Source organism: Scophthalmus maximus, chromosome 7, assembly GCF_022379125.1.
Source record: "Scophthalmus maximus strain ysfricsl-2021 chromosome 7, ASM2237912v1, whole genome shotgun sequence".
Lineage (NCBI taxonomy): Eukaryota > Metazoa > Chordata > Actinopteri > Pleuronectiformes > Scophthalmidae > Scophthalmus > Scophthalmus maximus.
In genome coordinates, this window is record NC_061521.1 from 9599553 (window position 1) to 9624087 (window position 24535).

Genomic DNA, 24535 nt, shown 5'->3' on the forward strand with positions numbered 1-24535 from the left:
AATCCTTTGCAGCTGCAAGCAGATAGTCTATTTCCTTTATGCATTGCGGGAAACCATTTTTTCCCCCCAGTTATCCAACCACGAACCAACAGAGAAACCACTGCCCCGAATGATTTATATATTATATAACTAACTGATATGCTTGGGCCTCTTTATGCATTCAACCTTAGAGGCAGGTTGTGTTAAAAACAAAAAATAATAAATAATGCTTACTGTGTGATCTTGTCTTATTTTGTAGTTGTTAGGTGATCTGAAACCTCAGAGATATAACCTGAAGAAAATGTTTGAAAGAATCGGGACGCTTTGCTCTGAGATGTGGACAGAATATAATGTACAAAATACACGTCCATATAGACAAAAACCCTGCATATGTGAATAATATTTACACCACGTGTATAATTCAAAAACTCAGCGACGGGGAGGAGTTCTGTAAGAAACACTTGTATTTTCAATCTGACACTTCAGGGCAAGTTATGGTTACAGACAACCTTCTGTTAACTATCAGTTTACAGATCCGAATCTGGTTCAAGTTAGCAGTGTTATTATGTGCCTTTTGTCACAGTCAGATAGTTGTCAATCCAAAAAACAGTGAGACGGAACAAGAAACACGTAACATTAAACATCAAACAAAGTGAATACAATAGCTCTCTTTAAATGTTTTTAGCCTCTTCTTTTCGTAACTCTGTTTAGAGGAGGTGGATGTGGCACTGTACACAATTACTCAAATAACACAAACGATTGGCACAAAAAAACAACAGTGATATTTCATGGATGTGCAAAGGAGGGATTCTCAGTCTAATTTCCGTTACTTTCCCCCGTTGTTATTCATATTTACGCCACTAGGTGGCATCCTGAGGCAGCCAGACGTCTCCTGCACGTGTGTAAAAGAAATCTAAATCAAAAAAAACAAGCACTAATAAAATGAGATGAAAACACCACCAATGACAACTCTCTCATGCAGGTCTTGTTGGCCAGGTTCCGGCTCCTTTGGTATAGAGACCACAGTGTGTCAATGGTCCTCCTTCCTTTTCACACACAAAAAAAGCCCCTTTCAGCTTCCACAGTCTCTGGATTGCCACCTCTCCCTCAGCGAGTAGTCGTGTTGCCGGGCACGCTCGACCAAGCCAGCGTTTTTTCCCCTATCTGGGCTCCTGACCGAGTTGTAGGGTTTCAGCTCTATGAGCTAGAAGTAGTCCATTGTCTAGTGTTGTGGCTCACTGAGGTGCCACAGGTGGGTGTATGGCAGGTAAGGTCCGACTGTGCGACTGTGTCAGTCTTTCACCAGCCTGTAGATATGGTGCTGCGCGCCGTGCTCACTAGTGGACACCTCGAAGACGTAGGCTATGCACAGCAGGGTCTCCAGTGTGTCTCTGTTGGTCACCACCTGCAGACAAACACCAGACCCCGGTCAGTCAAGACAGGACAAACACCTAGCAAAACCTTGGTTACCGGTGTTTTTAAGTCAATCTACCCACACTTTTTTACTCACATACACAAATAGTACCATTGAATTTAATTTCATCTATTCGCCGTTAACTGTTCCACTGAAATGTGGTCTATATCCTAAACACTCACAAGTCTCTCTGCTGCCAATCAAACTAACTTCAGTGGGATTTCTGTATTTTTGATTAAAAAAACAGAAAGAATTTAAATGACTCCGATGATGAGACATTGTGCATTGAAGGACTGTTGGATTTTCAAACTCATTAATGTAGTTCTTGTGCAATAGAAGAAACAGACGTCCATCATATATCATACAGCAAGTGGACGGCATAATTGATCAATATCTGGTTGTTAGTAAAATCCTAACAACAGTCCAACACATCCATTTGAATCGCTGTTATTTAAGTTGGTACAGAAAATAATATAAATTAAAATGCATTGCATTGTTTTCTTCATTAAAACAAGTTTCATCTTGTACAGTACACGTGTCTTTGATAATCCCTATTTTTGGTATTGGTGGAGCCATTGCTTTCTAATGCACTGCTAAAGCATTATCACAATGTAGTATGTTCACATATGCATTTGAATTGTATTCAAATGAAAAACAAATTATATATCACAGTGTTAATTACGTTAAAGCGACAGCAAGCACGTGGTTCCACTTTTCTCTTCACAAACATAACTCATAACTCTGTCGGTTCTTAAACAGCAGCTCTTTTCCAATACGATCCTTTACTTTCTTGACAAGTGTTCCTTTTAAACAATCACCGATCATACTTTAATGTTAGACAAAATCATTCACACCATATATTCTGTATACGACACCACACTATGCCAATTTGACAATCTAAACGCATTGATGATTAAAATTTACACAACACAGATGTGAAAGATAGAAACGTGAAGTCTACAAAAACAATACGTGATATAAACACACCGCTAACTAATAATGAATAATAAAATGACACATGGTCTCGCTCTTTCTCTCTCTGTTATTCCATATGCAAGAATAATTTGTCTCTAAAACACACAAGGGATGTGTCAGTGAACAACAAGCATAGGACAAACACACAACTTCACATATTCATTATGCTCAATTGCACTGCACTGAATACACCACTTGTTACATGGGGAATATTGATCCATTGTGCTCAGCCTTGCAGTGTGCATGCATCTGTTGTCCGTGTGTGTGTGTGTGTGTGTGTGTGTGTGTGTGTGTGCACATCTGTGTATGAGCTGTTCATGGCAAATATGGGCTAAATCAGCCCATTGAGAGAGCTAATGACATGTTGCCATGTCGTCGTCAGTGTGGGCTGAATATGGTCATTGTCCCTTGGCCAGTAGGAATGCAGCCGCCAATGGAAGGGGCACCATTGCCTTTGTACCCCCGGTGTCTTTGTTACTATGGTGATACACTCCACTCTATTCACTTCTCTCTCCGAGGAGCTCTGGCTCATTCAGAAAAGTCCAATTTATAACAGGGGGGGGGGGGGGGGGGGGGGGGGGGGATGGATTGACTGCAAGATATCATGAAATAGGCAGCAAGAAAATTCTACCAGTTATTCTACGTGGTCTGTCACGGTTACACAAAGGAAACATCACAGCATACAGTAACCATATTAATTTAAGGACTGAACAGTTTCTTTCTGCTTCACACTCTCTGCAAATGTGCGATATCTAGAGAGAAAAAAAAAACACTGAATCTTAAAGAAAGTTCCTGCACAAGGGTTCACATGGCCCTGTGTGCTTCTATCGCCTCAGGATGACATCCAGGGGACAACATGCATGACAATGGACAATGAGTGGGTTTCAGTGCATGAAAGTTTTCATATCCAAAGAAATTAAAGTTAAAGTTAAAGATAGTAAATGGGTTGAGTGTTGACATTCCTTAATTTTCTTAAACAGGTCATATTAATTTAATATTATCAGAATACTCAGAATATCTCATATCTATATAACACAGACCAAAACACGTACACATATATGTGTTAATACTGCGTATCCCTGATTCTTGTGTGTACCTGTAGGATGGTGAAGTTCTCCAGCACGCTGTTCATCATGTACTTCTCCGGCAGGTGTTTGAGTTTGTGAATGAAGTTGATCATGTATTCGCATAACGGGGAGCGGTGGATCCGGAACATGTAGCGCCCATTCTCAAAACGTGCGTACTCCGTCTACAAAAAAAGATATGACATGGGCAATGTATGACAGCATATACCACAAAGGGAATTTAAACCACATTAAAAGGATAAAATGTGAAATGTTCTTGAAAAAAACAGGGATACGTCTTCCAGTGAAACTCAATTGCACATACACTGGATATGAACATCTATGTGATAAGCTGCAACATGTGTAATATAATATACCTAATGCAGCATATGGCATGCCAGATATGACAATAAACGTATTTCTCGTGACAACCGTAATCAAATGATGAAGCCATTAAATATCATCATGTGGCCTACTAAAGGCAGATGGCCGTACCTAGCGATGTGTGTGTGTGTATGTGTTTATATTGTACAATCCATCAGCAGCGGGTGGGGGGGCGGGGCCACCATTGTGTCTGGTTAACGGGAAGCACAACACTTAGTCATGCAGGGGAGATTTGTGAATCACGTCATTTTCCTGACAAGAGATCAGTGGTAAATAACTGGAATTCAGACCCACCAATAGGAGTCGTTCACTCCTCTGGGTGATAACACTGGTGTTTGACGTGGTCGTGACCTCTTAATGTTGAAATAACACAAATCAGTTATGCAAACGTCTTGAATTGTAGCCAGTTTTTCTGTATACGGCGACTGTTATATTATAATTGAAGGAACTACTGTACCTCCAAACATTGGGTTTTTCAACCAAACGAGCCAACAGTCAGATCTAAATACAAATGCTATTAACTGCATTTAGAGGAAGATATCTTATGAACTTATGAAACTTTTGTGTTACAAATATGGAACTATCGAATAGTAACATTTTGGATTAAATGCCCGTCTACCCGTCGTACTCTAGTTTAAGTCAACCTATAAAAATGTGAAATATTCTCGACAGGCCCCAATGGCCTCGTCCTACCTCCACTTTCTCCACCACCTGCTTGCCGAAGGAGCAGACCTTGGTGGACGAGGTGATGACCATGTTCTCAGAGCTCTCGTACTGGCTGGAAACACCATAGAAGAAGCTGCTGTCGTCCTGCAGGTTTAAACTAAGATCCGCCTGGAGAGAGGAGATACAAGTAACACGTCAACAACACCGAAGCACCTGACAGGCTGAGCTCACTTTTGAAAATATATCTAGGACACCAATTGTCTAGAAAAAGGTAAGTAAGCATAAATATTTGTCTTTAGTTATGTTTACTTAATATCTGCTTGTTCATTTCACTTCAAAATAAGTTGTAATTATTTTAGTTTATCTGATTGTTTTTTCCCAATTTAAGAATGACGAGTGAAATCAAACTTGTTATTTCTAAGTTTTAGCAGGTTCCGTCAAATAAGTGAGTCTGACTCCGCTGAATAGTTGTGTTTTATAAGTAGAATATAGGAAACTGATGGACTCAGATAAAGTCCAACAACAAATGATTAGCTCACATGACTACTTTCTATTTAACAAATTTCAATTTTAAGCCAATGGTAATAAGAGACGTTTTAGTTTGTCGGAATTTACAAGATTGAACACTTACTTATTCATACACCTATTACTAACTATACAACAAACATTATGGATCTAATAATAAAAGAACTTAAATACTATTGATATGCGCCAAGCGACATCAGAACTAAACTAATGTTCACAACATTGTCCCAGAGTATGTCGGGAAGCTCCGCCCATCTGCCCGCAGCACACTACAATACCATCAAACCACACTGGAACACAAGTCCAGTTTCCTCAAGTGAATGTAGTTTTACACAAAACAAGTGCATTACTCACATTACATGGGTTGAATCAAATGGATAGTGAGAAATAGACCAGTAATGTCATGTAAAGTAAGCACAGGTATTACCTTTTACAGTGACCAAAAAGGAGCCGCGATTAGTCAGGGGCATGCTGGTGGTGTACGAGCATGTGTGAGGATTTGCTGCTCTTGTCATGGAGACTGTGCTACCCTACCCTGACCCACACTGGGCGCCCTAAAGGATACACAGTCCCAGGTCCATAATCTATAACAAAATATCAGGTCTTACTTTTTATGCGCATAGATCTCGCGTGCGTCTGACAAAGACGCATCGCCGAGAGTGTCGCGGCTCAACAAAGCTCGGGAGTGACTCTCTGTAAAGCCACGAGGCATCTGATGGCCAGATCCTCGTTGACCCAGTGTAACCCTGACAAATCCGGCCCCAAGCCTCCCGAGATGCTGTTGTGCCTCTTTGTGTGAGGGCGTGTTCTGCCGAAAGATGAAAATACACAAGATTTTGACCTTTCATCCAAAGTGCATTCATGCGGTGCCGCATTTACCGCTTTGACGGGAAGCTGCCTTTTTTCAGTATCCACTGGACTGGAAATGATCCGAGATCAACGATCGAGCACGCGGTCTGAGCTGAAGCTACTTTTTACGTCTCTATCCTAATTTCTTTCATCCTAAACATGATATGGAAATGCTCTGAACAAAATTCTTTGCTTCCAAAGTTACATTTGCAAGGTAGCCAAATGTGAAAGTTTGTCCATCCTCGTGTGGACGCAGATTCATCCACCTGTGATCCTTCCTCTAGTTCAAGTTTGAATTGAGGCGGGGTGTAATCTGATTGTGGATCAGACTGAGGTGCTGTCTCCGGTGTCAGACAGCTGGGCTGTTTTACCTTTTCCCCTGTCAGGCTCTTGTCTCCTAATGGGCCATTGAGACCCCGCTCAGCCTCCTCTCATCTCTTCATCACCCGTTCATCTTCATCCCCGCCTCATGTAATTCCTCTATTTGTCTTCATCCCCGGGGCCTAGTGACCCTCCCCGCACCGCCATTCCCTGCTTCCCTAACAGCCTGCGAGGGAATTCATCCAATTACAATCACCACTGTGCAATTGGCTGATTAGATCACGGTGGGCAGCCGGGCTGTGTAACAATTTAGCAGAGGCGGCTCAAATCGGATTCCCTTTGCACTTCAAAGGCGTGAGACAATCCGTTAGGACAGGGCCACGGGCGCTCAGGGGGTGAGGAGGAGAGCGGGACGAGGGACAGGGCAGCCAGCGGCCGACAGGGGCGTTTGCTGGAAATTCAATCTAGAATGCCATAGCTTTTGGAAGAGGGCCAACCCCCCTATCACCATCACCATGCCAACCTGCACTTCAGCACACCCCCCCCGAGTCATGACCTGCCACGTGGCCGTGCCGCTGCGACAACACCAAATAGCCCCCCCCCCCCCCCCCTTTTTACAATGGCCGCAAATGAGGTTAGCGTATATTCGTATGTGCTGGCGATTTCATTTTGCCTATTTTCGTGGCCGAGAGCACCTTTGCAATTTTCCAGCGTCGCTGTGGAAATGCCCAGCTGTTTTGCAGCATTTCCTGTGTTTAGTCAGGGATGCCTTGAGATCTGCAGGACCCCCTGAGGGTACGGTGAGATGAACAGACTGAGAGGGGACAGTGTTATGAGCTTGTTTTCGTCTTATGCGGGGCTGCACATGTCATAACTGTTGACTCCGCCGGGCTCCGATCAAGACGGTCATATTTCACTGATGAACGACTTGTCGGTTGCACGCCGCCCACCATTTCTTCTGCCATCCCTATGTCTTGTTCACACTGTCCGTGTCCATATTTCTATATCTTACTCTTCATTGATGTCTCGCTCTCCTTTTCTTCATGATATATGACGGGGCAACCCGTTCCCCTCCTCCCCCTCACCCCTGAATCAAATGCCATGGCTCGACCAGCTGCTCTATCCAAGGACTAGAGAAGATTACACGGAATACGGTGTCACTCACCAATGTCTTTTATCTCTGCACAATAAATAATGTGGCCGTCAAACAAGAGTGAAGGGTAATGCCACACAAACAGGACCCATCTGGTGGCATGAGATCGCACTGCACCACCGTGAACTTGACATTCACCGTCTTTGGCACTCGAAACCGCATCAGAACGTTTTATTACATATCTGCTTTGTAAGTCACTGGTTTGGCCTTGAAACAACGGTTTAATCAAGCGGATACGAGAATAATGTTTCATCCCCGCCGTCAACATCCACTCTCCGGAACCAAACCGCAGCAGGTTAAATGATCCACACCTCCTCTGAGGGCTGCAGACAGCTCATACCTGCAAAACAGTGCGCATGACTTCATGAACCAAAGGGTGATTTCCCCCAGGGGGAAAAGTGGTGGCTGCTGCCCGACAGTGGTGTGTGTCAGGTTTGGACTGCTGGGGCAGGTGAATGCTGATCTGTTCAGTGAATGCCACAGCAGGACAGCCATCACTGTGGTTTTTCTTCTGGTGACAACAGCTCGCCCCTTTTGGGAGGATGTGTATGGGACCCCTGGCGTGCAGAGGTCTGGATGACTCAGTCCCTCAGTTTTGGAGAGGGGGTTTATATCAGACAAAGAACATGATAGGCTTGATTCTTGGCCTGAGATAACCCCTCGCAGGACTCTGATGAGTAGGAGATGCTGCACACGGTCAGACTGCACATGCCCTTTGCGGCTAAAAACACGAGAAGGTTGTAAACCGTCAAGAGTCTACGATTACGCCGGCGTGATCAAATCACATCATGTCTTGTGTTTTATTTAGTCCAATGTGTTGATATGGTATGTCAGAGTAAATAATTAATTGTCTGGCAATGTTGTGCTGAAAAAAATAAGATACCAAACAGAGTTAAGTATAGTAATTATTCTTTTTAATGTGTAATTTAAATAGCCAATGACTCCTAAGGGGAGGGGTCCATTAAAGGTTCTCCTCCGAATAGCTCAACTAGTCTGAGATGTGAGTTGAGATTTGTAAATCTGGGGTTTAACTCTCTCTTGTCCGCCTTAAAGTCAATTTGCCAACACGACGAAGAGCAGCAAAACATTGGAATAATGTGCCACATATCTTTTACTAAAAGTCACTCTGGCCTTTGACCTCTTCAGAGCTTCAAAACCGTTTACATCTGGAGGGTGATAAGGAATAGGGCGGGACTGTAACTCCTGTGTCTACGTGTTGTGCATGATACAGATACCGAAGGTGTTGTCCTGAGGTACAGGAACGGTGGCCAGATCACTGAGATGAACAAAGTAGATGTGCTCAGTTACACCTCTATACTTCACTTCCCACCTCACTCTCATTCTCTCTAAATCTTTTTTTTTTTTGGCCATAACTTGCATTTTTCCTCTTCTCCATCTGTCTGCACATTAAGTAGACTTGTGTGTGTGTGTGTGTGCGTGTGTGGCTTATCTATAAATAAGTGTAAAGAGGGGAGGGGGGCATGAGGGTTGGACTTAGTCTAATAGTGCAGGGACAGGTGCCTAGGCTCACATTTCCCCAAGTGAAAGATCAGGCCTGCCACTCTCCCCAAGGCTGCTGTCACGCACACACACACACGCACACACACACACACACACACACGCACACGCACACACACACACACACACACACACACACACACACACACACACACACGCACTCACACACGCACACGCACACGCACACACACACACACACGCACTCACACAAGCGCAGGCACACACACACCTGCCGCACAGCAAAAGTTTGCCGGCGTATAAACCCCCAATCAGGTCACGTGAGCGATGACTTTCCATCCATTCGGGGCCTGAATCGCATTTATGTTTCTTGAACTCCGACGCTCAAGCCACCTCGACACCGTTAACACCGCTAGGCCATTAACAGGCGACAGGTGCTACAGGACATTAACAAGAGCGTTCGCTGCACTCTCGCTGACGGTGTGTGAATCATGTATCAGGCTGAACTTTACATGAAGAAAAAAGTGGGTTTTAATTTAAACAATTGTAGAATGAATCAAAGTTTTACCCAGAACTTGACGAGAAAGAACGCGTTGTGTGGCCCTTTGTCAAACAGCTCCTTCAGGCCGCCCTTCTTCTCCGGAAACTTGTCGTAGATCTGCCTGACGTCCACCGACTCCAGATAAGGGTCGCTGTAGCTCGGGTTGGACTGGCCAATATGCACGAACAGGTGCTTGTTGAACTGGACAGACCAAAGTGAATATCAGGAAGTGAGAGGAGCCAAAAAATCTCACATGTCCAGTTTGCTATAAGTGCAGTGTGAAATCCAGGACATCTGTCACAATGGGCCGGCTTTTCTCCCCACTTGAACCATTCATGATCGTGAGATGTCCAGTTTGTGTATTTGTGTGTGTGTGTGTGTGTGTGTGTGTGTGTCTACATCTACAGTATGTGTTTATACAGTTTATCATCTGATCTTTGTGAGTTGCTGTCATACCCAGCAGCAAAATCCACGCAAGATTACAGAATTAATCCCCAATATCCCTTTTTCAAGAGATTTCCATTTCCTTTGATTTTCTGTTAAATAATGCTTTTCTGTTATTGTCATGTCCCGTCATGATGTACTGTATAATGCAACTGGTAGGATCCGCATCTGTTTTACAGCAAAGTGCTCTGTGCAATACTCTGTGCCCTGAGGATTTCCCCCCCAGAATAATGATGTGTAAAAGATTTCATTATCTTGACGGGGACAGAAATATAGAGTGTTAATCAGCAGCAGGGAGCGGAAGAACAGTCATTTACGACAAAGTTATTGCTTGATTGGGTCATGTTGCCACAAGCAGACACAATAGCCTTGTGTAAAAAAAAAAGAAAAAAAAAGGAGCAAATGTGAATTAAGTGAGTTTTTGGACTTGTCACTAAGACGTGCAAGTGTGAAACACTTTTGGATGGGACAAAGTTACTTCCAGTCTTGTCTACTCACAGTCTCAGGGTCCTGAGGTTGTTCCAGGAAGGCAGAGAACTCCAGCATTCGCAGCTTGGAGCTGGCAATACTTCTGCCCTGCCAAGGAGGGGCACTGGGAGACATGGACAGCCCTGCTGTGCTTTCGTAACCTGCAAACGAGAGGCCAGCGAGTGTGTTAACGTTTGCGAAGAGGTACAACTGGGAAAGTGCAGCGGTAACCCCGGATATTTCTCTGAGCTCCGAGGGGAAGCTCCTCATCACGAGCCGGGTTGTCTCATCACTTTGCCGGCATGACAGTCTTCTGTCAACACAGCTGGGGCGACAGAGAGCGACCCACCTGTTATGGGGGCCGGGCCGGACGCTTGCATGGCGTAACTCTGCTGGGAGAAGGGCTTAATGCTGGGGAGACGAGACAGACAGAGAGGGAGAGGCATGTTATGCACCGTCCCGACCTCATGACCCCATCTCACACACTAATTGGACGGCCTGACCTCTAAAGATGCAGCGGGCAGAGTGGTATGCTGGGAGTCAGACAGCTGAGGACTTTTTCTGTGTAATTGCACTGATGTGTTTGGTAATTTGCTCTGAGATTCATTTCCTGACTGAAATGTATCTAATGGGTATTAAGCTGATCACATGGAAAAAGTGACTGATGGACACTGAAGCACGTCGGAGGAGAAAGGATGTCTACTCACTCTTCGTGGCCTCCTGGCTGTCCTGGAAGTGGCCCGTGCCAAAACTGTGGGAGGGGGGGCATAAAATAAATGAGTTCCACCTTCTCACAAATTCTCACTTAACAATCTTGTCTATTGTGAGCATTAATGTGCTCAAATGTTTGTAAAACACCGGTGTTTAATATTTTTCATGGAGTAAATGAAACGTGTCAAACAGAAGTTGTAAAAGGCTCAGGTCATCTGTGGCTGGTTTATAAAATCTAAATAGCACTATCAGTCTCAAATCTGTCAAATTAAAACCACAGACTTTGGGATCAACTAAAAAAGTTTGTTTTTATAAATGTGGCTACTGCTCTGTCCTTCACTTGAATCTGAATACTGTGGTGGAGGATACCCGGACACTGGTTATAGACTCACCCCACCAGTGGTGGGATATGCCGGCCTAGCCAGGCCCTGGAGAGCCATCTTGTTCTGGAAGGCTGTGGGCGAGATGATCTGGGCAGAGGACATGTTGGCCATACTCTGCAGGGCCTTGTCTTTGGCCACCTGGTCCTACGGAGAGGGACGGAGGGCCAGAGTGAGACGCACTGACAGTTTGCGCGAAGCGAGAGCAAACTCATCGGACTCCATTTACGTCGGCTTCCCCACTTTACCAGTGAAACTCGCTGAGCCCTAAAAGGGGAAGTGAAGGGCTGAGGCCAGCTTGCATCATCGGTGAATCCCTGCCAGACAGAGAGCCGGAGAGAAGGTGATATTACAGTCAAGGGCCTTTGGGTCAAGAGTTAAGTTTATTGCTTTGGCAGGGGAAAGCCAGTGATGACAACTAACTTCTGTCGGAGGTCATATTGGAAGACAAGGCAGGCAACAGGCTGATATGTTAATATGCTAATCGTGATTGAAATTGCAATATGCTATTGAAAAGAGTTTATTATAGGTGAGAGCCTCAAAACTGCCTCTCCTGTGCAATGCTGTAAAGTGATACCCCTCTTGTTTTTTTGAATCCACTCCTTCAGCAGTTTCCAAACCACAGAGGACTACAAGCACTTGCCGCCCAGCCCTAATGGGCAAGGCCACGCGGAGCATTCTTCTTCCCAGAACTGGCTAACACAAGGGCATAGCTGAAATATGGGGGGGGGGGGGGGGGTTACATGTGGCAGGGATCTCAGTTACACCAAAGATGTATTTAAAAAGGCCTGTGACAGGGGCGAACCCTGTGACCAATGCGGGGCTCTGCCAGCTGAACCCTCTTGGCCACCGTCCAAGGTGAGGGACGGTCCTGTTGTCTGCTGTGACTATGGGTATGCGGATGAGAAATGTAAACTGAGAAAGTACTGGGGGTGGGGGGGGGCGGGATGTGTAAGCTCCCAGCACGCTGCGCAGGAAACTTTTATTGCCGTACTTACCAAAACGTAATACCTGGAAGGAATAATGCAGGGATTAATTTGTTTCCTGACAATTGCGTTTTGGTTCATCCCTCGTCCGTGATTGTGCACAGTAAGCCCCGGGCTCCCGGAGAAATGTTCGCATTTCATCATAATGCGGAGAGCGTGCCATTAGAAATGAGCGTCAATTAGAGACTGCAATTAAAATAGCCAATGGCTTGTGCCTTTGTGTTAATTGAATGTGAATACATGGCCGTGCAGGGGGCCAAGGATGTTGACATACCTTTAACAAAACATGAAACTTCATTATGAGAGGAAATAATATAGGGGTGATAATGTTTTCATCAACTGCTGCTAAAATCATGACAATAACCTCCGCCAAATGCAGGGAGCGTGGTTTGATTATGATCTACAACCCTGTGTGAAATAGAGAGGCACAAAGACTTAGGTTATATCTGTGGAGGAGGATTCAATCACATGCATGTTGACACTTCCAAATCATTCACGGAATGTAAAAGAAGCAGAAAGAAGTTGACTCACGTAGCGTACCTTCAGCTTCACCTGGATCTCTCTGGCCTTACGCCTGGCTAGGACCTGGATGTGACTGGACACCTGAGAAACATATGAGACGACAGATAACACAGCAGAGTTAAACGAAGCATTCATTTGCAGCTAAAATTGAGCGGGCACGACGACTTTGTGCTTCGCGCCATGTCCTCGCAGTGAGCCAGAACCCCTCCACCTGGGGGATCAAACCCCGTGTGATTGCATGGATTTCCTCCAGTTGTTCCTGTTTCCGTCCACATTGTGACAACATGTCAGTGAATTTGAGACCCTAAACTGGTCGTCGGAGGTGTGAGTGTGAATATGTTTCTGTGGCAACCTGTCCACGCCGGTGTGCCTGGCATCACCCAAGGCTCACTGGGATACGGCCTGATTCCACGACAAGCCAAGCAGAAAAATATCCCTTTTTTAATAAATGTGCATGATATATACGCAGACATTTCCCACATATCCACTGATCTACAGAGTGAAATCCGAAAAAAACAGTTTGGTTTCTTTGGGGATGCGTTTGTTCATCTTTCCCACATGACACTGAATCTTAACTTCCTACGGTCTCTGTCCTAACACCATCGGGCTGAACTTTCTTAAGAAGCTGTAAAGCAACGCAGCAGTCGGTCAGTCATCGCGCTCTCCAACCTCCCCCCCCCCCCCCCCCCCCCCCCCCCCCCCCCACCCCCCTCCTCTCGCCTCCACTCATTTCTTTTTCATTTCCCGCACGGACTCTGCCAGATCACTTAGCGCGCACCCTTTCTCTACACATCCATCACTGCCCATACATCAGGTCATCTCAGATGCCATGGCGAGGATAGAGTTCCAAATCCCTTTGGCGTCCCACCTCGGACTCTCGTCCAGACCACCATATTCCCCAGCTTCTTTCACCTTCTAACAAGCACCACATCCATGAGGTGGTGAAGAAGACACACCGACACTTGATCCTATAGCATCTGTGCATTGGGCCCTGGCCCTAAATCAATCGTCATCTCCAGTCCAGAAGGGGGGGGGGGGGGTGCATCACTCAGCAGGGCAGGACTTTATGGAGGAGTTCAAAAATAGCGGCTGATTCAGATGGCAGAGGACTCACCTGCTTCCTGGTCCGTGTCTTCCCCGTGCGGAGTTTGATATAGCGTGCAATCAACTCATTCCGTCCTGCAAGAGTCCAGAGCACAACGTCAATTAACACAAGGTTAAGTCACTGGAGAAATTTTCCTGAGCTTATTCATCCGCAACGTAACAACCTTCAAGCTCAGATGAATCTGACATGAAATGCTATACATCAAACATCAATAGTGTTTGTCAAATGATGAAAAAAACAACACAACATGAAAATATACTGTCGCTCACACTAGTTATTTGGAATAAGTGCAGGGAGAATCAACGGTAGAAAAGTGTCTTCCAAAGACAAAATCTCCTTCCATATTTAAATTCTTGCTAATTTTTTCAGTCTAGTATATTGTTTTTTACTTTGGCCACAGTGTACTTGAACTGAAAGTCCGGAGGGGGAACGTTAATGAGGAGCATGTTCTATGTGCGGAGGAATTCAAATGTTTACCAAAGCTAATTGCTGAGGTGCTGAGCCAGCGCCTCACGGCCCGGCCGAACCAGAGAGCACGAGAGAAATGTATACGCACTGTGTATTTATGTCCCCATATTCATACAAAATATCTGTGTGCTGAGGTCATGGAAGTCACTGTGTAACTTCTTAACCTGTGTCCGTGTGTGCGCACACATTTGGAGAGAATCCGCTTGCTTGCATGTACAGATGCATGCGCAGACACACGTGAGTCGAGGCAGACAAGTGTGTCATTGCAGAGAGCTGCAGGTATATCACTGAGCGTATACATCTGTCTGTGCGAGAGCGTGCATCAGTCTCCGGCTGTCACTGTACACTGCGCTTGTATCTATCCAGTGTGTGTGTGTGTGTGTGTGTGTGTGTGTGTGTGTGTGTGTGTGTGCGCGCTGCCACTGCTGACAGACAGGTCACATTGGCAGAGCAGGTGGAGGCCGCAGCCAATGCGATCCTCAGACCGGACTCGGGACAGACACGGCACAGGCCAGTGACCAAAGGGGGCCCAGTCTGGTGAGGCTGCCAGGCAGCTGGTGTGTGTGTCAATGTTTATGGAATATGCCTTTACGCCCACAGTAAATCTTGGGCTTGTTCCCCCCCCCCCCCCAACCACAGTCTCAAGTTACAGGGGAGGGCAACGGTCATGTGGCTTCCTTCACCCTCTTTCCAAAAGCTAAACCTTTAGTTTAAGCGGATAACACACAAATAGGCATGTACACACAACCATACCATATGTTCAAGGTTTCTGGGGTTCACTTCAGGAGCAGGGTGTTGCTTCCAGAAATGTACTATTTGCTGAATATTGAATAGACATATATAAATTGACTTCATTTGATGGAACAAAAAATACATAATCATAATATTAAATTCTATATTAATTAATTAGTAATAATGTATTTATTTCAAATAAAAAGGCAAATTACATGGCAGCCATATATTTGAAATCAGCAGATTTACAAAGAGGTACTAAGAAAAGGGTAGACACAGACAGAGATCAGTTACAGAGTGAGTGGCACACACACACACACACACACACACACACACACACAGTCACACGAGTCATACAAGAGTTTTCTGGACTTTGCACCACCTCTTAAACACGATCATTTTTCCCCTGGCACCACGTCTCCCTGTGAATTAACACACGGATCAGTCGCAACACACAACTGGAAGAAACCCGTCAGATTTTCCTCTCACATAGCGACACTTGGGTCAGGCCACACAACGCTCCACCAACCGGCCGATCAAGTGACCCCCCTCAAAGAAACGTGACACCCAGCTGAACCTCCATCAAAAATGTTGTCAGCCAATAAAAGTGATCGGATTTTGCGCGGAACGCAAAGCACTGTTTCCTCTACGTGCTCGTGGGAGGAAGCTGTTCGTCCTAGGTTGCAAACATGTCAAACGCATTTTCGAAGCATTTGTTTTGTTTGCCAATTTCTCATAGAGAACACTTGAGATTTTTGGTCCTGGAGACATAAACTGAGAGCCTCTCAGCCCGAAGTCTGCCTCTGTAAAGTGTTGGGGACAGCCTATTTAAGGAAATAAAGAAAACTAGAGGTTTTCCCTAAAGTAAATACACCTCATTACTATGATAATGTTTGAGTGAGCTCATTTAAAGGATAACTTCAAATCATTATCCTTTGAGTTCGCGCCATCCCATCTACTGTACTCGCCGAAGTAACTGATGAGAAGTGTGAACACAGCAACACCTTTACATGAAGTCAGACAGGGAGGGACTTCTGACCACCAGCCAGAAGGAAAACAGGCCAAGAGTTCAGCCATATTCTAAACAATAATTTTATTCTGAGGTAAATCTAGAAGCGAATATGAATCAAAATGTTGCCAATCTCTCTGCTGGTGGAAAACTGTGTGCGAGCAGATCTGCAGTAAGTAACAGTTGAACCAGGAAGTGCGTCTGTGAATTGTGCGGGATGTTTACAATATTTTGGGTACAACTTTCCATGTCATGTCATGTGTTTCTTAACTGTGCAGGTTAAAAATGTGTTGAAAAATGTTCACGTTACACAACAGAGTGACATTATCCATGAATCAGTGAACGAATCAGTGTTGGAAAAGGCGTTCGATATTGGTCCTTGTAATGCTCTAGATCCCTAACAAAACACACACACACACACACACACACACACACACACACACTCCCACTCATACACTGCCCAGCTGTAGAACTGCCTTTGTGTGAAGCTTTTGTGGACTAAACCCTTCTCTCAAACGCTGTCTACTCCAGTTTATACACACAGTCGCACACAGAGATACAGACGTAAACCGACACACACAGACACACACAGACACACACACACTTCAGCCGCAGTTGAGGCATTCATTCCATCTCAATCTTATTTTCCTTTCAGGGCTGTAACTCCTCAACCGTTTAGTTTATCAGGAGGTGCACTCGCCGGGCCGATTGTTTGAGCCCCTAAATACATATTTCTTTAATTCCGCCCGGGGATTAAGAAAGTGTTCCACATTTCCTCGGCAATCAAACTCTTGAAAAGACGAACAGAGAGCTTTGTCAGAGTCCTCCGCAGTACTTGACCTCAAATGAACATTTATGTTGCCTGTATCGAATTCCTCACATTACGGCAGCAAGTTTCCAGCAACTTATCTCCCGGAAACTTCCCTCAGTCTCCAGTAAGATGTACAATGTGCATCCAATCCAATAGGGATTGTCAAAGTAGCAGACACAGACGCGTGAGCATGTGTGAGTCTCCTCAGATGAATAAAAACTTCTCATGAATTCAGAAAAGCTGCCCCTCTTTTCATCTGGTAGCCAGGCACTTGTGAAACGGTGCTGTGACCTCGTGAGACACTCCTGGGTCTAAGTTGTTGTCAGACTTTACCTGTAAAGTTCATTGTTCACTCCAAGCATAAGAAGATACATATAATTTATTGGGATTACTGATTTAAAAAAGCTATTCTGCCACCAACAGTGCAAATGACACACTCTTTTATTGACGGTGTCCCCATTCAAAATGATCCAGGTATGTATTGCGAGCATTAAACAGCTTCCTTAATGGGCTGTCAAAGAGACTTTGCTTCGTGTTCTTGTATCAGATATCCCCAAGCACTCACTCTAGGAGTGCCCCATCAAAAATACCCTCCAAACACACCCACCAGATCAGAGGGGGGTGGAGGGTTGGGGGGGGACTCAGTCACACAGCGATGAGATCATGATATCCAATGGGAGTAGCACAGACAGAGAGCCAGTGCCAGCCAAGGCTGCAGGAAAGTCACATAGGAACATTATACCATCACCCACTGGTCCGCAGTCCGATGTTGTTTATCACATCGCCTGCAGTCACGGACGTGTCGGGGGGGGGGGGGGGGGGCGGGAATCTGATTCTGGAAAAAAAATTCTTACGGGCATGAAAAGAGCCTGACCGCAGCAGAGGCAAAGTCGATACTAGTGCTGGCTGGTGCAACTGGCAAAAACTTTAGAATATGCGGAAACCTGTGGAATATTTCTGTCGCCGGTTGGTTAAAGTTTCCAAATCTTTCCAAACATGATATTCCTTCTCTCCTCACTGGCAGGGATAGAGTGGGTCTTTGACGTCACTCTTCATTTTTTAAAAGGATCGCTCTGAGCGAGTGGTACTATAACGTGTGTGGGGTCCAAAAGATCACTCCCCGATGGGAACATTTTTATCAAAAACACATTTTCCTCTTTCGCTTTCCAAGCCAATAATATGATTCATTCACAGATTCATGGATAATAACAACAGTAGATGATCTAGTTCCTGTGGAGATCTGTACAGCTGATTGCACATAGTGACACCATAGTGCTGCAGTCTGGTCTCAGAACTTTGGACCCCAATATTCATATAGGAAATGTGCAAAGAATACTATGACTTGGAGTTGTCACCTCCTCAGTGTGTTTAGGCGTCTTCAATTTGAGTTTCTAAAAGACATTCCTCCACTGGAAAATTGGTATGATGAATCATTACAATTAAGGGATTTCTTATGAAAAAGCAAACCAGTCTTGGACACGGTGGACCCTTCTGGACTGGGCATCGTTCTAACCTGATGAACAACAATGGACCTGAACGGGATGAGAAACGTCTCAGCCTCTGAGTTGTACAATAGCAGACAAGCATGTCTTTCAGGATGGTCTCTTCAGACCTTATGTTAGTCAGGTCACCGCGAGACATGACCAGTTTTGTCCACTGGCTTTTAATACGAGGGAGAACACTGTGCATCCTCTTACTCTGCAAGAAAAAGGTAACCCTTGACTACCATAGTAATTTAAATGTAATTGTTTGGTTGTGTGTAGCAGAGATTGCTGTGACCCTTATGATGGCGTTTGAAATTGAACATTGGAAATGCACTACACGAGTTTACGTTTTAACCGAAAATCCATACGAGTATGAAAGAAAACAGCCGCGCAAACATCTCTGAACTATATCCGTGAACGCTTGCTTAGTTGCAGCAAGCAGTTTGCCTTCTCTCCTCCTCCTCCTCGGGCCTGTTGGTTTAGGTCCTGGTTTAGAGGTGTATGGGGTTAGTGACAGTGGCCTACAGTGTTCCTCACAGAGTCAACCTCTGGGCCTGGTCGGTCGTAAATCAGCTCTTGCCAAATGGGGCTGCGGTCATCACTGGCCTGGTCCGATCGCTCGTTCGCCTTCTCAGTGTGTGTGTGTGTGTGTGTGTGTGTGTTTCTCTCTCTCTCTCTCTCTCTCTCTCTCTCAGCCCAGTGCATTCCTGACATTCCTAAATACTGACCGGGGTCCTGCATCTGCTGCTCCAACATCACCCCATGGGTCCCTGTGCTGTCTGTGAGTGTACAACAACAGCCCTGTGCACAAAAAGGCCCCATTCAATCCATTTGAAAGAGAAGAGATGGACGCAGCCATCTCTGCATGTGCTCTGCTAGGTTTTGGTCCCTGGCAAAGAAAATAATACTGCGTTGGCGTCTAACCGTATGCCAACTGCCATCCTCTCAGAGGACACATCTGCCAGCCATACGTTTTGGCCTCCGCAGCACATACGCCACACTGTGTGTCTGCTCAGGAAAACAAAGGTCACATTTAGGCTGCAGGAATTTCTTGGCCGGGTGTTATTTCCCCTCTTATAGAATCTGGATGCAGCCTACAGAACTCTGAGAAGAAGCCTCTATCAGGCCCCGACACCAGAAACAAGTCGAGGGTTACATTAATGAGAAGCCAGGGGTGCAACAGCCTAGCGGTGCAGCATTGAGTATAAATCATTGTACTCAAAATATTGGTTCATCTCTCTATGACATGCTGGCAGAACAGCCTTGTCATAGAGGACAGTGTACGTCAAATCACGTAGTCAGATCTCCTTCAACCACCTGGCTGAGCTGGGATGTGTAGATGACGCGAGAGTGACAGCTCTGTTATAAGGCTGCGGCGGCGCTCACCATGTCCCTTTAGCGACACTGTGAGATACAGAGAAGTGCCGAGAAAAGAGAGCGACAAACACGGAGGGAGCAGCGTCTAGATTCCAGGAGTTCATTACCAGAGGGCGGTTTCCTCGGAAACCCAGCGGAGAGCCGTCTTCAATACTCCGTGCCACACGTCCTGTGAAATATGTGCTCTGGCATGACAGTGTTCACATGCTTTCATTTGTTCAATATCACTAGACTTTGGGTTCAAGTGTACACGTATCTCCGAGCATTGCCTGCGTGATGCAGACGTGCACCTCTTGAAACGACAAAGCCAAGCCCCAGAGGCCTCTTCAGAGGTCAACGGGTCAAGGTGACTGGCGAATCTCTCACTTTACTGCCAAAGTTGGGAGCTGGGTGACGACTCGCTGTAGCTTTCCGCTGACCTTTATTTCACATTCTTCGCGAGGATCGCTTGAGACAAAAACACATTTGCGTCGCCTGAAAAAAAGCTGACAATGGGTGGACACGTTGCACAAGCGACGCTCAGCGGGAGCATGATTCACCGCCCCTGTGTGTGTGTGTGTGTGTGTGTGTGTGTGTGTGTGTGTGTGTGTGTGTGTGTGTGTGTGTGTGTGTATTATTTGCTCTGAACCGACAGCGAGCCGTGCCACTGCCGAGGGGAGGCTCTGTTGTCTTTATCCACTTCACTGACAAAATCTCTTTTTCTTTTTTCTCACAGGAAGTTAGACCCATCCAAATGTGAGAAAAGCACTCCTCCAACAGATGTGAGGAACTCAAGAGTGACGAAACCACACAGCTGCGTGAAAGGCGTGATGCAAGATTTAATTCTGCTCAATAAAAAACAAAAAAAACTGACATAAAACAAAACTATTACAATTGCCAGAAGTGGCACATAAATTAATGAGGCAGTTATATGGCAGCAAATAAACACAGAAGATAATCATATTTCCAGTGCCACATTCTTCTGCCGAGAGCTTTCAGCACTTGGGTTTCCACTGCACGACAAGTTTGGGATGGTTTTTCCAGTATTGCAGCACGAAGCTTCGGTCAGACCACAGGGCACGTCTCTCGCCGAGAGCCACACAAGGCAGGAAATGTTTTCCTTGGCAGATGCATGTCAAATTACGGCCGGAGCACATAACTGCCACAATATCTGTGACACCGTCCCTAATAAGCGGAGCTAATAGGTCTGTTGAGTAACGGGCGAGGGCGAGGGCGCCGGCGCCGTGCACAGCATTATGGGAGAAAAATGTGTCGAATGTACACGGAGTGCGGGATAAAAAACATTCCACTCAGTTTAGGAATTCACAAGGTGATCCCAATGCATTCCTTTTGTTTCGCTGCTCAGAGACACAATATCAGATTGTTTAGCCGTGAATGGCATTCATTCCTCGAAGGGGGGAATTCAACCTCAAATTCTGAGCGTGTCACTCTCTGCAATTTTGCAGTTCTGTTTTGTCTGTGTGACCATATTTAGCCGCGTCAAGGAGACGAAATAGCATTTCTTTGACTTTCAAATCATCGCTTCACCTATCCCATGTATGCCTTTAAAGATATTCTCGGCTGATATTCGATTTCGGCTTCCTGATCTAACACCCATCCACCACCCGTCAGCACTTTAACAACATTAACAACACTAAAGACCTTCAAAGTGGATTTGCAGTGATTGTGGTCGCTTGAATGACTTGAGTTGTTGGCCACTTGTGACCCCGGGGATGGTGATAAAAAGCGGAGCCGCAGGGGGCTGCAAGGGGAGAGCTGGTCGTGCCGTTTGGGGCCAACGGGGGCAGAGTGGGCCACCGTGCGTGGGTTCGGTCTTGCCTCATTTTCTCAAGTCGTAAATCTGGATTTTGCGGCAGGCCTGTCAGGTTGAACTCAGAGAGCAGCTGGGGGTGAACTCAAAGTCAGCCCGACCGACTGACGGAGCGACGGAGCGACGGAGAGCTTGTTCATGAAGGACAGGGAGGCTGAGACAAAGAGATGGGAGCCGTTGAATCAGAAATAGCAGGGAGCAGAGGAGGTAAGCAGTGACACACCTTTGTCACTGTGAAACACACACACTGGGGACAGGTGTGAGAGAGAGAGAGAGCCCCGAGGCCGTGCAAGACGCTACTGCCCAACACCTCAGTGTTTATTCGTCCGACCCCCTCCTCCCCTTCAGGCGTTCAAAGGGTAAACGTCTATTCTGGTTTAGGGTTACAGCCGAGCTGCCTTGAACCCTCAGGCTCCCTGGCGCACATGCCATTCCTGGCGGGCCAACTCGCTCCCTGGCGTGCATCACCTGCCCCTGACCCCCAACGGGAGGGGAAGGGGCACCTCGGTTGCCCGCCTTTGCCAAAAAACACTCCCACCACCACCTTTGTGATGCTAGAATGAGCCACCTGCCACCTCTCCCCATCTGTCCCCCTCAACCCCCCTCCACCCCCCCTCCAACTATTATTACAGGCTTTATAAGGGTTTAAGTGTTGATCAGAGGACGGCCATGACCTCGATAGGTGGCTAAGCTAGGCTAGGCGGGCCGAACTGTTAAAGGAGCTGTCTGGCACGGTGACAGAACAAGGCGATGACAGAAGTCGTCTGATAGCGCCACTAACCCCCGGTCCGCCCTGTTTTCCTCCAACCAGATCCACTATCAAACAGTGAGGCAGGGGGACACGGCGGTCGGGCCACCTGTCGCCGAACATCGCTCAGCGCGAGGCCGCCGAGGAATTTCACCTCACCTTGCCAACACCCGTTTTGACGGTGACATTATCCAAAGTTTCACCGAGGAAAGGCCTGCGCCGCAGTCACCTCGGCCCTTTTTTTCCTCAAATCGCTAGCGAATGCGAGGCAATAGAAAATAGCCCTCAAGGAGGGCACACGGTGGCATCAATGAGTCTGTGGACATATGAGATAAACTATTTTATATCTGGTCAAGCTCCAGTAAGCGTCAGGCAACAACAGCACCAGCGGCGTACAAGCTGGACGTGAGAATCGGTCCTCTGATTTGAACGTGACATGACGACAGCGCGGCCAGAGATACAATGGAGCAAAGTTCAGTGATGATTCTTGAATTTTTATATTTCATCATTCCTTTTTTTTTGTTATCGGCCTTTGCAGGTTGGCTAGATCTGCAGCTTATATAGTTTTATGTGGTGGGTTTTTTTGCCCTGAGAAGTCGTTCTCAGCTCAATATCATCGCTTCTGATATCAGACAAAAGCTGCATGAGAAGCAGATTGTGTGTGTGTGTGTGTGTGTGTGTGTGTGTGTACCGTTCATGTACTGTACAGAGGAATGAGTGATTTGAGTGTGCGCGCGCGCCTGTTTTCTGACACATCATACCGTCAGACCGTTTGTCGCAGGACCAGGTGGAGCCGACAGCTGTGCAGGAAACAAGAGGGATGTGAAACATGAACACGAGGAGTGGCGCTGAATGGGTTGCTTATGTGTGTTTGGAGGGGGGGGGGGGGGTCTGACCATATCAAGTACAGTTTCGTAATGGAATAAACCGATGAAAGTGGATATTTCATCGGTTTATTCCCACAATAGTGCACATGTGGGTCGCACTAATAAGAGAAATATTTCACTGCATCGTCGTCTTGTCACTGACGTTGACATACGCGCTAAATTCCGTCAACTAAACAGTCACACACACAAACACACACATACACACACACACAATAGACTAATATTATAGACTACTATAGTCAGACTATCGTCCGGAGAATGATCCCCGACCCTGGCCTGCCATATGAGCTGGTCCCCAGGCCGTGTGTTCATCATGTCATTCGAGGAGCAAAGGGAAGTGAGATGACGATAGGGGTGGGCGTACCGTACATCTTGCCCTCATCGGAGAGGATGATCTTCCTGCGGCCGCAAGGAGGGTAGATGGCCAGCGCCTCCTGGAAGCTCTGCTCAATGTCGGGGCTCCACACACCTTCCGCGTCATTTTCCAGGGGTTTGTCGAGTCCGTCGCCCAGCTCCTCACTCCCACCCCTGGGGGAGGGAGCCGTCGCCCACTCCGCAGACGTTTTGGGGGAAGACAGAGAGGGGGGCCACAGAGCAGGGGCTGGAGGCTCGTGGGTTGGGGGAGACAAGGGAGGAAGTCGAGGGAGGAGGCTGTGGGGAGTGGACCTGCCTGGGAGAAGTCCACAGGTGTGGTGATGATGATGATGATGATGATGATGATGATGCTGATGATGATGATGAGGGTGGTGAGTCTGGATGTGGCAGGACAGTCCTGGGAATGAAAAAAACAAAACACAAAAAGACGATAAACTTGATTAAGTGCTGGAGGGTCTCCCCAAATGGAAGGATTTACAAATGTAAATGTGCCATATAATTCATACTTTAAATTAGAAAAAAACATGTTAACAAGTTTACATGTTCCACACCGACTGTCAATGATTTTGCATATTTGGCAAAAGTACTGTAACTTTATGTGCTTTTAAAAAAAAACATTCAAGCATTCCATCTCTACAAACACACTTACAGGAGGATAAAAAGAGAAACAAGTGCATCTTAGCATTCAGAACTAATCAAAAGGGCTGCAACTCATTAGTTAATTAATGTGTCCATATCTTTTGATTAATGACTGAATGTCTGATAATTTCCATTGACCCAAAATGTTATCTTCCAAATTTTGAGCAAACAACAGTGAGAATCCCAAAGATACTGAACTAAAAATAAATTCTCACATTGTTCATTTAACTGA

The 24535-nt window shown here is 46.1% G+C and overlaps 1 protein-coding gene across 3 annotated transcripts; it reads right to left on the minus strand.

Moving 5' to 3' along the window:
• Positions 1-425: 425 nt before the first annotated feature.
• LOC118315593 (transcriptional enhancer factor TEF-3) lies at positions 426-23796 on the minus strand. Of its 3 annotated transcripts, XM_035643009.2 has the most exons (12): positions 23654-23796; positions 13973-14037; positions 12877-12939; positions 11599-11667; positions 11363-11497; positions 10967-11010; positions 10609-10670; positions 10290-10420; positions 9375-9548; positions 4510-4650; positions 3465-3617; positions 426-1384 (listed from the first exon to the last, which is right to left on the minus strand). In XM_035643009.2, the coding sequence occupies exons 1-12, from the start codon at positions 23658-23660 to the stop codon at positions 1271-1273; spliced, it is 1158 nt and encodes a 385-aa protein (XP_035498902.1). In that variant the 5' UTR covers positions 23661-23796; the 3' UTR covers positions 426-1270. The 3 variants fall into 3 exon arrangements, with proteins under 3 accessions (XP_035498902.1, XP_035498905.1, XP_035498904.1); XM_035643012.2 differs by lacking the exon at positions 11599-11667 and having other exon boundaries at positions 23659-23790; XM_035643011.2 differs by lacking the exon at positions 11599-11667 and having other exon boundaries at positions 12868-12939; positions 23659-23790.
• Between the last annotated feature and the right edge of the window lie 739 nt (positions 23797-24535).